The sequence below is a fragment of the Lycorma delicatula genome, chromosome 11 (genome assembly GCF_047948215.1).
Source record: "Lycorma delicatula isolate Av1 chromosome 11, ASM4794821v1, whole genome shotgun sequence".
NCBI classification, from domain to species: domain Eukaryota; kingdom Metazoa; phylum Arthropoda; class Insecta; order Hemiptera; family Fulgoridae; genus Lycorma; species Lycorma delicatula.
In genome coordinates, this window is record NC_134465.1 from 81,794,306 (window position 1) to 81,810,978 (window position 16,673).

Consider the following 16,673-nt stretch of genomic DNA (forward strand, 5'->3'; position numbering starts at 1 on the left):
AAAATGGCAACATTTGTACAATTACATGAAATAAAATTCATTTTCTAAAAAAAATTTTTCATTAACATTTAATTTGTAAATTTCCCGTTTGTTTGAATCACCTGTACAATAAAACTTTAAAGATAACTCATGAAAAGAGACATGGTAAAGAAAAATACCACCAAAATTGAAAATGTAGAAAATAAGAGTGATTATAGAGAAATATGATAAGCACAAGCATTTTAGAATGAATAAATATACTATTATATAATTAATATTTCAATTATACGTGAAATTGTTTGTTTTCAATCAAACTGTTTTGTGCACGTCATTATTCTACTGTAAAATCAACTAAATAGCAACATAATGTATTTGAGTACTACACATGAGCAGCTATTCATAACAATAACAAGGAAGACCTATAACAGTCAGCACTTTAGCTGAAAAAAGTATGTATTACACAACTTGTAAGAGATAAAATATCTAATCCCCATTTTTTATTTATTATTTTGATGTATTAAATTGTACAGATTATAAAATCTGAACATATAATTGGTATTTTATTAACACATGAGCTGAAAGTTTTTTCCTCACAAACTACTGTGACTACTAGTCACTGTACTGTACTGTCTGTTGTGTTTGCATTTTATATACAGATGTGTGATAGTAATCGGATGATGTCATCTAGTCAGATAGTACAACAAACCCCACTCGCCCATCCTGCCTAAACTGATAAACATATAGTATAAGATCTTATGGACAGTAGCGAGTCTGAACCTTCTATTCTTCAAGATTCTGGCTCAGAATATAAATAATCAGAAAATAACAATTCAGGTAAGTTTTTAATAAAATATTTTGACACTAACTTATTCACAAACTGTAAGCACTTTGCTTTACAATCCAATATGTTTTGTTATACAATGTGAGTAAAAAGTTTGTAGCTCTAAAATAATTATTTAACTTGTGAATGCGTTAATGCAGTCGACCTCAAAGATTTTCCTGGCTAATGTTAAACAAAATAGGTTAAATTACTACGCAACTGCACTTCAAATGGCAAAATAAACTGCAAAACAGATTCTCATAATGAACAGTATATTAATAAAGATAATAGTTTTACAGTAATATTATTATAACCATAAAAGTAGGCTATATTTCTGTAGACTAGGACAAATTGGCCCCACCCGTTTGTGTCAATGAAGATATGATAAGAGTTTAAAAGAAAAAAGTTTCAATAACATGCTAAAACTATTAATTTTAAAATATTTTTTTATTACACCAGTATTTTGAGCTAGTAACAGCTTTAAAATATTTTGAGCATCTGTGTACTGTCTTTATTATGGAATAAATCAAGTGCTAATGTGTCAATCTTATAAATTAATCTTTATACCCAAACTACTGTATTTTAATTTTACTAAAATTTATTTATTTAAATAAAAATTCTAACAGCCTTTATGTTAACAATTTTTGTTACAGATAATGTAGATTATCTGAATGTGAAGATCCAAAAGCAGCAAAGCGATATAAATGTCAAATAACAGCGTAAGCGAAAATGTAATTCTGATAAAGAGTATTTTACTTAAAGGAAAATTATTGTGATAAAATATTTTTTAATTCACCATGCCTGCATAAATTAAAGTATGGTGAGAAAATTACTGAAGTGCAGAGAAATTCCATGTTCAATGCATTTTACAAAATGAGAAATTTTCAAGCTCAAACTGCTTACATTACTGAAATTTGTCGTCAAACTGTGCCAAAAATGCATTGTCTAAGAGATGGTAGTAGAGGTACTAAACGGAATCTCCATGACAATATAAATTTTTGTAAAAAACATTTTTTAGAAGCATTTCAAATATCTGATGGCTGGTCACATTGCTTCTTTTTTTCCTTGTTTTCCGTCACACTATACGAGAGCTCATAATTCAAATAGACAATTCCAGCCAGACACTGAAAATTCAGTTGATGCATTATGTACACAAAGAACATATTACACTTGTAATATGCTCAGTGGCTTATACGCCACTGAGTGACACAGCACGTTGTCGTGGTGAAGAAGGAAGCCATTGGTCCATTTTTCTGGTCGCTTTCTTCATATGTCGTTTCGTAAACGTTGCAGTACACCCTTATAAAATTCAGAGTTTACAGTTGTTCCCCTTGGAACGAACTCTGATCGCACTATGCCCTCACCATCGAAAAAACAACGAGCATGACCTTGATGTTGAATTTTGACTGATGTGCATTTTTAGGGCAAGGAGATGAACTGGTTTTCTATTGGGAACTCTGCATTTTGGTCTCAGGGTCGTAGCCATAGACCCAACTTTCATCTCCAGTTACAATTTTGGCCATGAAGTCCGGATCTGCATGAAGATGACCCTTCAACTCCGTGCAAATTGACACATGATTTTCCTTCTGTTCATCACTCAGAAGTCTGGGAACAAATTTTGCACTCGCTCGTCTCATTTGCAATTCATTAGTTAAAATGCTTTGAACGGATCTGTACGAGATGTTAAGGTCTTCTGATAGCTCTCGAATAGTCATTTGTCTGTTTGAACGAACCATTGTTTCCACTTTTTGCACATTTTCAACTGTTTTTGAGGTTACTGGACGTCCTGCACGCTGCTCGTCTTCAACAGACTCATTTCCGTTTTTAAATCGGTCATACCACTTGTACACAGTTTTCAAAGTTACCACATTATCGCCGTACACTGACTCTTAACATTTCGTGAGCTTCTTCGGCACTCTTTTGCAACTTAAAACAAAACTTAATGTTAATGCGTTGTTCAAAATCCATGTTGCGTGACTGACACGATAAACACAACCTCACTCTAGCGGCTCTGGCAGTTGACTGGCAAGCTCGAATGTTACAACTTGTCCCTGCCTGTCTCAGTTGATCAAGCTATTGGACAAATTACAACATATGGATGTAGCGTCGGCAGTTGCCGCTATAAAAATTTATTCACCGTATTTTTTGATCACACCTCGTATGTCTGAGATGAACAAGTAGCCTCAAGAGGGTCTCAAGAAAATAGGTTCCTGCATCGTTAAACATTTACAATCATGTTTAGCGATTGTTGCCATTAAAACTGAAACATTAAAGATAGCACTAACTTAGAACTTAACATCGTCCCATCAGCAAGCAAAAAAAAAAGTTTACATTTCATACCACCAGTTCATGGCAGATTAGGACTGGGATACAGCAGAAGGTCCCCTTTTATGTTTAATTACTGATTAGAAGTATTTTATATTTGTTTACGTTAACTTTATTTGATTATAGTACGTTATTCTAAAATTTAATATGTAAGTTATTTTTCCTGCAGTGTTGTTACACGTACATGTGTTGCACCACAAGTACATGTGGTGCAACTTAGTTTTACATTAAAGAAAATTCAAATTTAAAAAAATTAACAAGATAAAACCATTAGTTTGGAAATATTTAAAATAAATAACAATATTCCAAAACAATTTTTTTATTTATAGTATCATTTCTTATAAAGGACTATATATCTCAAAACCATGTAAGCATGACTTTCATCACTTTTCCTTTCACTGGCACATATAAACAGCTTCAGGTGAGGATTCAATAACTGTGCAGCTTATAAAGTATGATCTATTAGAAAAATTATTTGAAAACATTTACAAGACAGAAAAAAATCACACAAAAATGGCAGTCTGTCCTCCTAATTCATCCTCTACCCAAAAAAGGAGAAAATATTATTTAAATAAATACAGAGGAATTTCTTTTCTTTTAGTAACTTATATATCAGGGTGGTTTAGAAAGGGAAGATCTTGTGCGGAACAAATAGTTTGTGTAGAATTAATTATCTGAGATAGAATGGTGAAATGCAAGAATTATGCAATTCTTGCAAATTCAAAGAGGTATATGATTCTGCGGGTAGAAATGAGAATAAATGTTTTAACTGAACAATCAATTTCCAATGCCTTTTCTAAAATTAAATTTATTTGGAATTATTAGAGCCATTAAAATAAACAAAAAAAAAACAAAAAACAAGGTAACAAGATTATTAAATGTGGTAGAAACAATAAGTTTAGGTTACAAGGAGTAGATTGTTTTGCCTTTATTACATTTCATACATTACAAATTTCCACTTTCATATTCCCATGCACAACCTTCTTTGTAAGCTTCTGTGGTGAATTAATTCATCAGTAAAAAAAAGAATTTGTGTTGGGTAAAGTTAACAAAAAACACACAGCTAGTATTTGCCAAAAGAGATTGGACTTTAATTGGAAATAAAACAAATGAACTTATGTTAAAATCATAACCTTAAAACATAAAGAGAAATTATGAAATTAACATAACTTAATGATACTTAAAATATCAGCTGAATCAACATGAACAATGATGTTAAATGCAAAAATACATGAATATACATTTTTTAAATACACAATGTAACAAAGCCTGAAAACAAGAGAACATAAAACACCTTATTTTCAACTATATACGTAGAAAAACAAAACATCAATAAACATAGTATGACTGGAAAACTATTACATTACTGTCATATGCTGTAATATTGAAAAATTAGCAATGAACAGATGTCATTAACGTAGAAAAATAAATTACAATAATTTCAGTATAAAAAAAGAGTTAATTACAATATAATCACATTAAAGTAAGTAATAATATAAATAGAGTTCATTTTGGTAAATAAGCATTCTTGAAAATATAAAATTACAAAGTCCTAAAACATAACTGCACATCATGAGTAATTTGCTTTAGGTTAATTTAGAGAAGTATTATGAATACAGTTCATGAATAGAAAAGGATTAATCTCGGTGATTAACAAGTTACAAGATTAAATTATACAGTTAATTACCATAACAACAAATTGAAATAATTAAGCACGTAAAGTAGGTTGCAGCTGAACAAGGACACAACCTTATATAAGTCACCTGTTGTGACTGCACTTAAGTGAATAAATGGGGTTTTAAACTAAACATGAAATACAAATTTGAATTTTTGTATGATGAACTGAATGTTCCACAAATTTTAATGATAAAAGAACTGTTTAACGTAATAAATAATGAAAATTGAACTTGCCTGTAGCATACAAATATTAGCAAGAGACGAACTCGTGAATGAAGGTAAATGAATACATACAGTAATCCTGGGCGTAGCCTGCAGTGGTGTATCAGGAATACAGGGGTGAGACGTGTTTTAGAGGTTGAGCAGGACGTGGCGTCCCAAATATGTAGCAGCGAGTTTGGAGAAATTCTGCATCGATGAAATGTAATCAGCAGCTCGAGTAGATTCGGCGTCGATAGAATTGGCAGCTTGTAGTGATTGAAACATTTTCCACAGAGACGTAATGTAGAATTTGAAGAAAAACTTAACGAAGAAACGAGGCAAAAACAAATCATAGAGATCGGTGAAATTACGAGACACTGCCGAGTAGAGCTAGAGAATATTTTGACAGAGAAATACTGCAACGTTTATGCGGGTATGAATGCGATGAAAAATATTATCATAAAGTTTGAGAGAGAATGGCCATAGGCGACTGTACAGGAGGAATGTTGGATCTACTCTGCCGAAAAGATGGCGTGAAAGAAAAGAGGGGGAAACCAAACCTAGGTAGTGGACAGGAGAGAGTGTGTGTAAAAAACAAGAGATGTGTGCATGTATTAGTATGGGAACGAATGAATAACGGGTGTGTGAAAAGTAGCCATAAATAATTCGAGAAATGAATACACACGGTCACTAAGGATGACAGAAGCAGACAGTCTGGCCGGCACCAGAAGTGTCAAACACGAGAACAAATAATCAAACAGGTACAAATGACAAGCCCAAAATACGAAACATAGTAAAATTTATCATGCCTGTAACAAACAACATGACCCAACCCTAGCTTTGAATTCATTGGAAATAACAGAACTTTATGCATGGCGTAAACAATATGAATCTTTTTATTTATATATATATATAGAATCTTTTTATTTATATATAAAAATAAAAAGATTGATTTAAAAAATCTATCACAAATACAAGTGACAACAAAGTAGATTTTTCATTTAAAAGATTCTTAATTTTTTTAGAGGCTTTTACCTTCGCAAGTAAAAAAAAGTTTTTTTTTACATTTTGGCGGTATATATTTTCAAAAATATCTTTGTAAATTTTCAAGCATAAATTATATTTGCTCAGTTATAACAACTTAAAGTAGTACAGAATTTCAGAGCACAGTGAGAGACCTGGCATCTCAAGTCGCTGCCCTATATTGTTTAAGGTTTGCAACTCTTACACTTTCCAAAACCTTTTTCTATTGCGAACAGAATATATTACAGAATATATACAGAAAATGTAATAGGACTATTTAAATAATTTGAGACATAAATTTCAAAATATTTACTTTATTTTCAAGTGTATTTGTAAAAAATTAAAAACTAATACAGATTTTGAGGTTAATATTGATAACAGGCACAAATATCAGATTATATATTTCTTGTCTGGTTTTAATATTTGAAAACATTACTAAAATGGTTAGACATGTGATGTTAAGTAAACTTTAACACAAAATCAGAATGTGCTTTAGATTCAAGATCAGCGTTATTTGTGAAAATGTATTTGAGAATCTGACTGAGAAAACCATGTTCAGGAAAAACACATGCAACTTAAGATTTTTACAACATGTCTCACTTGTGAACTTTACACACATTTCTATATAGCACTTTTTCTGAACTCGTGGAATTTCTCACCGCCTACAAATTATCATATTGGCATGGTTGCAAGATAAGATATTTTTGGTTCATAAATATCACCTGCATATTATAACTAGAATAATATATAAATCTAATTTTTTTTTTAATGTAGTAATACAAATTAAAAAATTCTATTCAAGTAGTTTGTAGCCTTGACCGGCCTCTGTGGCTTGGGGTGGTAGTGTCTTGGCCTTTCATCTGGATTCCTGGGTTTGAAACCCAATCAGGCGTAATATTTTTCACACGTTACACAAAATTGCCATTTCATCTCATCCTCTGATGCAATACCTAACAATGGTCCTACAGGTTAAAATCACTATAAGCCAAAAAATAGTTTTTTTTATTCCATTCTAATGTATTTTATTTGTTGATGTTTACCTGTTCGATTTTTAATCGAAAAGGTAAACATTACATACAAAAGGTAAATCGATTTTTAATGCAAAACTGCTCGATTTTTAATTTCAGATAATACTTCAATAATTATCCCTTACACCACTGACTACCTACCATTATCACGTTTAGCGATACCTTGACTGATCAGTTTTCCTTACCTTTTTGTGTTGGTCAAAAAACTTAATAGTATTATTTTTACTCAATAAATATATATATCAATTAGATATAAAATTAATTGCACATTTTTATTACTTTTTTAATATATTTTTTTTTAAATTGTCTTCGAGGCGTACAAGGTAGAAACCTCCTTGCAAAGTTGTAATATATACAAAAATGAGATAACGTTAAATTAAAAACATTATATAAATTTGGTTATACTTGTTTTAGTTTATGCATATTTTACACTTTTTTAAAGGTCACGATTTTCTAATATGATATCATTAAGATGTCTTTTTACGATGTAACTCTCGTTAAAAGATTTTTTAAAAAGATTACAAACATTAATTTTTTTCTTTAGTGTGGATATTAATGTGTTTTTTTAAATCATAGATGCGACTAAAAGACTTTTGACAAAATTTACATACATAATTTCTCTCTTTGGTGTGTAAATTAATATGCAACCTTAAACTTGAACGATGATTAAAAACCTTTTGGCAGAAATTACAAACATATTCTCTTTCTTTTGTATGAATATTCAAATGTGATTTCAAAGTAGAACTTTGATTAAAGGACTTCTGACAAAAGTTACAAATGTAACTTTTTTCTTTTGAATGGATATTAAGATGTCTCTTTAAATGGTTTTTACAATTAAATGATTTTTGACAAAAGTTACAAATAAAATTATCCTCCTTAGTATGAATATTTAAATGTACTTTTAAAGTATAATTTTCATTAAAAGATTTCTGACAAAAGTTACAAACATAATTTTTCTCGTTTTTATGAGTCTTAAAATGTCTCTCTAAATCATATTTACGATTATATGACTTTTGACAGAGGTTACAAACATGATTTTTCTCTTTGGTGTGTAAATTAATATGAACCTTTAAATTAGAATAACAGTTAAAAATCTTTTGACAGAAGTTACAAACATAATTTTTCTCCTTAGTATGAATATTTAAATGCATTTTTAAATCAGAACTTTGTTTAAAAGACTTCTGACAAAAATTACAAACATAATTTTTGTCATCTGAATCAATAATAAGATGTCTGATTAAACCGCTTCTGAAATTAAATGACTTCTGACAAAAGTCGCAAATATAATTTTTCTCCTTAGTATGAATATTTAAATGTACTTTTAATGTAGAACTTAGATTAAATGACTTCAGACAAATGTTACAAACATAATTTTTCTCTTTTGAATGAATAATAAGATGTCTCTTTAAACCGCTTTTGAAATTAAATGACTTTTGACAAAAGTTACAAATATAATTTTTCTTGGTACTTCCCTTGATGATTTCTTCATCAATAGTAACCTGTAAAAATTAAAAATAACTAATAATTAAAAGATAATTATGAATTAATGTAATATATCAATTACAACATTAAGTGTTATATCTTGTAAAAAGCCACTAATAAACTATAAGCAACTAAATATACTATATTCATAATCAACATGGTTTTGAATATTAATCATCATTAAAATAAGGAACTTTACATCTCTTGTAGTATGTTTATACACTTGGCTGAAATTATTATCATATCCTTATTTTAAGAAAACCAGCAAAACTATTTAGCAAATTATAACAGCACATAAATATATTTATTAGTTCTATATCCATGTTGATCAGATTTACAAACCCACATATTTTTAAATATGTACATTTTCCATACATATGTACATGTACATTTTCTGGTCTAAAGGTATCCAAAACTAATGGTTTATATTTAGTCATTGTAATTTCTTAAATGTACGCTCAAATGACAGGATATCTCCAAGATTTGTTCAGTATTCTCTTTCAGCTGAATATGCATGTGCAGACATGCTGACTCCAATCCAATTATAATCAGTTAAGGTGTGGACCCCTTAATAAAAAGTTTAGTATGCGTTTTGGTCAGTGGCGTTTCACATGGTTACACATGTTCAACGCCTTGACGCAGTCTCCTACATCCAAGATTATTCATATTCCAAGGAACACAGATATGTTATCCGTGTTCCTTGGAATCAGTCCTTTTAACCTTGGAACGTCAGCGAGACGTTCTCACTGACATCATCATGGGTTCAGCTACAGGGCTGAACAAACACCAATACTTATCAGCAACAATTAATTCATTATTACCTCAAGGAAGGTTTGACTTGCGTATTCACGGCTTAGTTTACAATTCCTTTCTTAAATAAGGTTTTTTACAGATCTTTAAATTTTCTAACCATTTTTGTTATAGTTTTTACTTTTTTAATTTTTTTCTATTAGAATTTAATATAAGTAGAACATAGGAATATTGAATATAATAAGCTCTTCATTGAAAATCACCCCAGCAATAACATCAAAAAGGGTAAGTTCATCTCCTGATTGTATTTTTTCAATGTTTATTTTAGTATTAATACTAAACAATTTTAATACATAACTCCACATAATCACATATACACTGTTTTGAAACTAATAAAAAATTAAATTTAAAAAATCTGTCACATAATGAGAATAGTTCTTATTTTTATATCACATAAGCATGTACATGATTTCAATTTCTTTGAAAATATTCCTTTATGTTAATTGATTTATCACTTTTACATATTTTTCTTTGAATTCATAAAATGCTTTTTTTTATAAAATCATTTTTTGTAATCATTTCTTATAAAAATATATAAGATTATTTCCTTGTTAACATTCCTGATTATTTCAACTTCTTTTTTTAGAAATATGATGACAATTCTGAGCTCCCAGGCCCTTCAGGAATAAATAAAAGAAACCTGTCCATTACCGCACAAGAAAAAATCTTGTAATCAGAAGAAGTGTTTAATTTCCTAATGAATTCAGGTATCAAAGATAACAGGTGATAAGGGCCATGTAGAAAAGGTAGAGTAAAACACCTGCTCCAGGATTATTTAGATGTAGGGCACAGTGTATAAACGAATAATTTTTATAATAGTGTACCTCTGATGAATTGTTGGGAAGAAAACTTTAAATAACGGGGACCCTGAAGCCAAACCGTAAAGGAAATCCAGTTCATATTAATAAAAAAATTTCAAGGAGAGAAACTGAGCAAGGTTACACCAAAAAAGCTATCTGTGTATTTAAGTGGTTCGACAATGCCAGATAATAATGATTTCTTTTCAACACAGTACACAAATAACAACAGTCAAAATCAGATCTGGAAAACAAAAAGCTAAGCCCAAGGCTATCGCAAAATATAACAAAGTATGGACAGAATTGATCAAGCAGATCAACTCGTGGCTTACTAGTCCCTGGAAAGAAAAACTTTGTGATGGTATGCAAAAGTTGCTATTCATGTGATTATGAATAACGCATATCTACTGTATAAAACATATAGGCCTAACAAGAAAATGACATTGTTAAAATTTTGGGACGTTTTAATGAAAAATTAATTTACATTAACCAACAGAAAATAAAGCCAGAAACAGCAGTTTTAGAGGGACTGGCAAGACCCAAATTCATATTCCACAGAAAATAAAAAAGAATGAATCTGATAGAAAACCACAGAGAATCCCAATGTTATTGTTCGTTGTGTCCTTCGCAATCAGCTTTTTGTTTTGAAATCTCCTTATTTGAAATCTACTATATGTAAACTAGCCTAATTGGCTAGTTTACATTTAATTAAAATTTCTTATTGTTATTATTTCCATTTTAGTATTGTATTATATTTACTACTGTTTATGTTATTCCTTTGGACTGCTTTTTCAGTACTGTGCTGTATTATAATTGCATTTGATAAAATATTAATACTGTTTGATTATAATAAAATTAATAACAATCAATTCTGATATTTGTGTTTTTAATTTACATCTCACCCAGTATAACAATTTACACTCAGTTTTGTCTATAAAATTCATATCTAATATGCTTTTATTACTGTAGATTGTGCAGTATGAATAAAACAAATGAAAATATAACAATAATTTATATTTAATAAACAGGCCTATTATTTTGATAAAGAATATAAATTATTTCAATGCAATAAATATTATTTACAAATAATAGCAGACTATATAACAGAAGAAAGGATGATGTTAGGTCTGTATTCTGTGGCGGGCAACTTCACTACGGTGTCTTAAATATTTCGTCATTTTCTGGCCAAAAAAGCATTACTAAATTTAAAAAAAACCAATATTAGCATTGATAAAGGTCTGAAAGAAGTGAATTTAAAAAAAAAGAGCCACATTGATCGGTTTCTTGATACCCCATTAGCACTGAACGGACGTGTTAATGGAGACTGAAGCTTGGTTTCACAAATTGGAAATCATCCAAACATTTCAGTTAGTGACAGAGACTTAGAGTCTCTGTCACTAACTGAGACTTAGAGTCTCTGTCACTAACTGAAGATGTTTAGTATGTATCGGGGTCTGTTTTAAATTGCTTAACAAATTTTTAATAAATATTCAAATACAATAACCAAATGCAATTAACAACAAATCACCCAAAGCTTATTAAAATGTTAATTCGATGAACAAGATAAAAATGCACACATTTTAGTTATCACTGAAGTTTCAAAACAACACTTTTGCTCTCACACATTGACCATTTATTATTCACACACCTTAGTTAAGTATGAATTAATTAAACAGAACTAAATAGAATTAAAAAAAAAAATTCTTAAACACTTACATGACCTGGATCAAATCTGATCTGTTCTTCTGTGTTCACCGTGTGTAAATGCTTATCATTTATTTGAAGTTCATTCGTTTTCATATTAAAATTAAACGGTGTTGAAACTTCATTATTCAATGAGATCTCAGATTCCTTGAAAAATGTGAAAATTATATACAGTTAATAATTTTTTTTTTTTTATTCTGATAAACTTAATAATACCATTATATAAAAATCACACATCACAAAATAAATTAATAATAGAAACATGCATGCAATTGCGCACACGCACGATTCTGCTGGAACTTTCAAAACCTATTCTATTCTAGTTTGATTCTACATTTATTTATGTATGTATGTTCTTTTTAATTATGTAATGTATATGTTTGTAATATGTACGTTTCTTTTTAAATTTACTGAAATATTTTATTTTTTTTTTTACTTAGAATGTTACCCATTAAAAAATAGAATGATTAGTTCAATATATATGATAAAACCTTTCTAAATTATCCAGATTTTGCCTTGCAAAGGTCCATCTGGATAATTGGGTTCCACTGTATGAAAAATCTAAACCCTTACCTCGTCATTTTCAACTTTTAAATTTTCTGATTTAACTAAATTGGTCTCTTCAATTGCTAAAGGATCTTTTGGAATATCATCATTAATAACATCAAGCGGTTCCTCTTTAAGTTGTACTAAATCTTTTTGCTGCAACACAAAAACAAAAAATGAATCTTTTTGCTGCAACACAAAAACAAAAAATGAATGCTACAAAGTAATTATGTTTATGATTTTTGGATAATTTATGTTACAAAGATAAATTGTATTTCCAATTCACTTACCACATATATTAACAGTACAGCCATAGTTAAATTATTACTATTATTAGGTGACTAATGTGTCAGGTTTTGTATAGGAAAACCTAGAAAATGTTTCTTTTGCTTAATGTTATCCAAATTTAAAAATACTGCTATTCACCTCAAATTTTTCTACAAATTGTTATCTTTTACAATCAAATAAGCTGTTAAACTGTCGCGGTAATTCTCTTGATTTAATCTTACTGACATTAGTGTTAATATTGCTTATGATGAAATTTTTTATCACGATAAATATCATTTACCTTTAGAGATAACATTACCTAAGATTTTGAATTCTACTCTTACATCGGATAAATACATGCCAGACAATAAAAATATTAATTTTGTAAGATTCAGGATTTACTAAAAGAAAGTTTGATTCCAAATAATAGTTATTTATTGGTGGTGACATTCAGATATCAATAATTATTGTCCTATCAGCAAATGGAATGTTTTTGCCAAACTCTTAGATAAGTTAAGTTTGTATGAAAATTAGATCTTGCGTACAGAAATTTATAGTTCTAAAAGAAATGGTTTTTTACAAAGTAAATCTACGCAAATAGAATTTATGTGCACATATGGAAGATATTGTTGATGCGCTAAATGATCTTATATTCATGCAATCTATAAAGATTTTCATTATGCGTTTGATATAGTTAATATAAAATTAATTAGAAAACTTGCAGCGTGTGGATTTAATAATAAATTATTGTCTTAGATACATTCATTTTGTACAAACAGAATTCTCTGAGTTAAAATTGATAATTTCATTTCTAAGCCTATTTATGTTAGATCTGGAGTAAGACAAGGCATGCATTTGGCTTCAACAAATTTCCTACTATTTATAAATGAGTTTAGTCTTGGATGCTGGTTATAAGTCGGTTAAGTGGACTGTATAATAAAATACACATTTTGAATGAAACTGACACTGATTGACATTTTGATTGTATAGACTGACACTATTGTACACCATTACACAAAAGAAACTGTGATTATAACCAATGATGTTATGTCCACTACATGAATCCAACTCAACTACACTGAGCGAGCAACACACATAAACAAGGGAGGGGGAGAACGCCCACCACACCACACACATAAGAAAAATATCTAACAAATTTAATTATAAGCTATTTGCAATTTTTTTATTATTTGCGGATGATATGAAATTGTTTAAGCTTATTACAAATCTAGCTGATATTCAGTTACTTCAAATCGACTTGAGCTCTGTGTATAGAGATAGAAGCAGGAGCTACTATTGGGAGTAATAATGATGATGATATTAAACATGCCCGACTAGTATGGATTTGTTGAGCTGAATTATGCGTTGAACAGAATGGCGGTCACATTAAACAACTGCTTTGAAGAAACGTTGGCAAATTTAGCAAGTTTTCAATAATTTTTAGAAAAAAACCAAAAAATATGTGGTTTTTATTTTTTGAAATCTATTTTTTATTCTTTTTTTCTGTTATTGATAAGTTTTCTATTTGTTTTCATTTACATTATGTTGTCCAAACATTGCTGAAAATTGTTCTATTTAACATCAAATCACTTTCCCAATCAAGACTGTGTGTTTTGTTTCTAATTAAAGTTGAACTTTTCAGATTTGTATTTAAATTTAATAGACATTATTTACATAAATTTTCTCAGACGCAAATTCTCTGCAAAGTTAACTAGAAATCTTTCTTTATTTATTGGTAAATTAACAAAGTTATTTTATTCCAAACCTAAAACAAGTGTACTTTCTGATAAAAATGTTTCATGTTTTACCGCATTCTTCTTAAAAACTAAGTGAAAGAGAGGTGTATTACAATTACCTAATTTCTTACATCAAACACCATAAGGAAGCACAAAAATTTTTGTACAGTTTAATTTCACAAAGGAAGCAGAAAGTACAGCAAAATGTTTGTGAGGCAAATCTCACAAATGAACAGTTTTGTGACCTATGTTTTTATGAACTTTTTTCATATTTTTGGCGATATAATCATCTTCCAAGAGATTGCTGTGCAATTTGTAATCACCTTGCGTATTAAGTGATTTATTTTTAAATGATTTTAGTGATAATACTAATTTGGCACCGATTCTGATGAAAACTCTGAATACGGATCAAAATTTGACAAACCAGATATAAATGAAAGGACAAACAATTAGAGTGATTCAGAGGAAAGTTATGATAGAAATATGAATTTGTCTGATTCTGTTGGTAATTCAGCTGATATAAGTAATGGCAGCAATACTCAAGATTTATTGTATTCCTGATCAAATAGAGTATTTTGAAGTAGACAAGTATGCATCATTGGAGCCTCCAACGCTCCAATGTTTTCAACAATGCACTAGACAATGATAACAGTGAGACAATTAATCTAATCTAACTGCAGTTAATAACTTATATATAAGATGACATTTTATGGGGACCTGCTGCTGAAAACCAGTTATTTTTTCCAAATGCCTTTTCATTGTTAGTTAATGATGAAATAACAGCAAAAGTACAGACGCAAACCCCCAAGAATAGTGTAATACACTTTCATCAATTATACCATTTACAATTTATTAGTCAACAAAACAAATTGTTATGCAGACCAAAAGATTCAATACAACCAATATAAATAAAATGAAAATTTCTTTGGGATAATTTTTTGGATGGGTCTTGATAAAAAGGTCTGTTATATTCTACAAGTCTGTTATATTCTAACCAGGATAGTAAGCTAATGCCTCACAACAGATTCGAGATTCTTCTGAGAGTACTTCATGGTTCAAATAATGAGAATGCACCAGAAGGTGACAGACTGTACAAAGTTCAACAACTCATTGACTAGCTTCTCCCAAACATTCAAAATGTAATGAATTCCCAGGAAGAGATGTGAAAATAATTCCTTTCACAGTACAGCTTGTTTTAATCAATACAAGCAAAAGACATCACCATGGGGTGAAACTTTTCAAATTATGCCTTGTCTGTAGCTACACATGGAATCTCATGATAAATGCTGGAAAAGAAGCAATTTCAGGCAAAGGGAATGCAGAAAATTATGTGTTGAAGCTTGCTAGACCATTACTTGAGCTGGAGGAACAATTTATCGTTAACAATTTTTACATAAGTGTATTGTTGGCTTCTCAGGTACTTGACTGATGTACACATGTTGGTACCTTAAGGGTCAATGAAAATGCTAAATCCAAAACAAGTAACAGACCAAACTGAAAAAAGGTAAAGTAGTTACAGTCCAATGTTCAATAGCAAGCCGGCCTCTGTGGAGTGAGTGGTAGCATCTCGGCCTTTCATCCAGAGGTCCCGGGTTCAAATCCCGTCAAGCATGGTATTTTCATACACAATATAAATCATTCATCTCATACTCTGAAGTAATGCCTAACAGTAGACCCGGAGGTTAAAAAAGAAAAAAAATATATATATATATATAGTTTTGAAATGGAAAAAAACAGGGATAACACATCCCTGTTATGATTTCAACATGACAAAGATGAAACAGTAACAAAACAGAAGAGAGGGTTCATTTCCTACAGATGTTTGATCATGGTGTACAGGTAACTGGATCAGTCAAGTTGGATGTACAAAAGACTGCATCAGTACCTAGGCTGATCAATGAAGAGCTAAGAAGTCAACAGCAAGACGGAGGTGCAGTGGCTGCTGTAAAGTAAAGAGGCAAAGATAAAAAAAGCTCAGCAAAAACTGTCAGTGTGACAACAAAGTGTTCTGTGTGCGATGCCTTCTTTCGTCTTGACTGCTTCAGCACAGCACACTCACACTCAAGTTTTGTGAAATGAGATGACTAATTTTGTTATCTCATAAACCTTTGATAGAAACTTCATTATCATGATTTTTCATGATCAATGGTTGCTTCTATTAGCACCATTATTGGTTATGTACATTATAACACGAATCTACTGTTGTCAGTTTTAAACTGTTCATTCTTTGGTTCATTAAGTTTCCTTCCCTGTGTTGTGTTTTTCTAAAATGCCTTGA

General features: G+C 30.1%; 1 protein-coding gene and 1 long non-coding RNA gene across 4 annotated transcripts in view; one reads left to right on the forward strand and one right to left on the reverse strand.

Moving 5' to 3' along the window:
• Nucleotides 1–649: 649 nt before the first annotated feature.
• Nucleotides 650–11,024, forward strand: LOC142332231 (uncharacterized). Its single transcript, XR_012758231.1, has 3 exons — nt 650–813; nt 1,453–1,530; nt 9,932–11,024. It is a non-coding gene; the product is annotated as an uncharacterized LOC142332231 (long non-coding RNA).
• Nucleotides 6,032–16,673, reverse strand: part of LOC142332230 (low-density lipoprotein receptor-related protein 5-like) — a 35,101-nt gene continuing 24,459 nt past the window's right edge. For 2 of the 3 annotated variants that reach the window (XM_075378524.1, XM_075378523.1), the window contains exons 3-5: nt 12,420–12,548; nt 11,859–11,993; nt 6,032–8,552 (exon numbers count right to left, since the gene is read on the reverse strand). In XM_075378524.1, coding sequence (XP_075234639.1) covers nt 7,581–8,552; nt 11,859–11,993; nt 12,420–12,548 — 1,236 coding nt within the window. In that variant the 3' untranslated portion in view covers nt 6,032–7,580. Of the gene's footprint in view, nt 8,553–11,858; nt 11,994–12,419; nt 12,549–16,673 lie in introns of those variants that run through there. The other variant, XR_012758230.1, reaches the window with a different exon arrangement.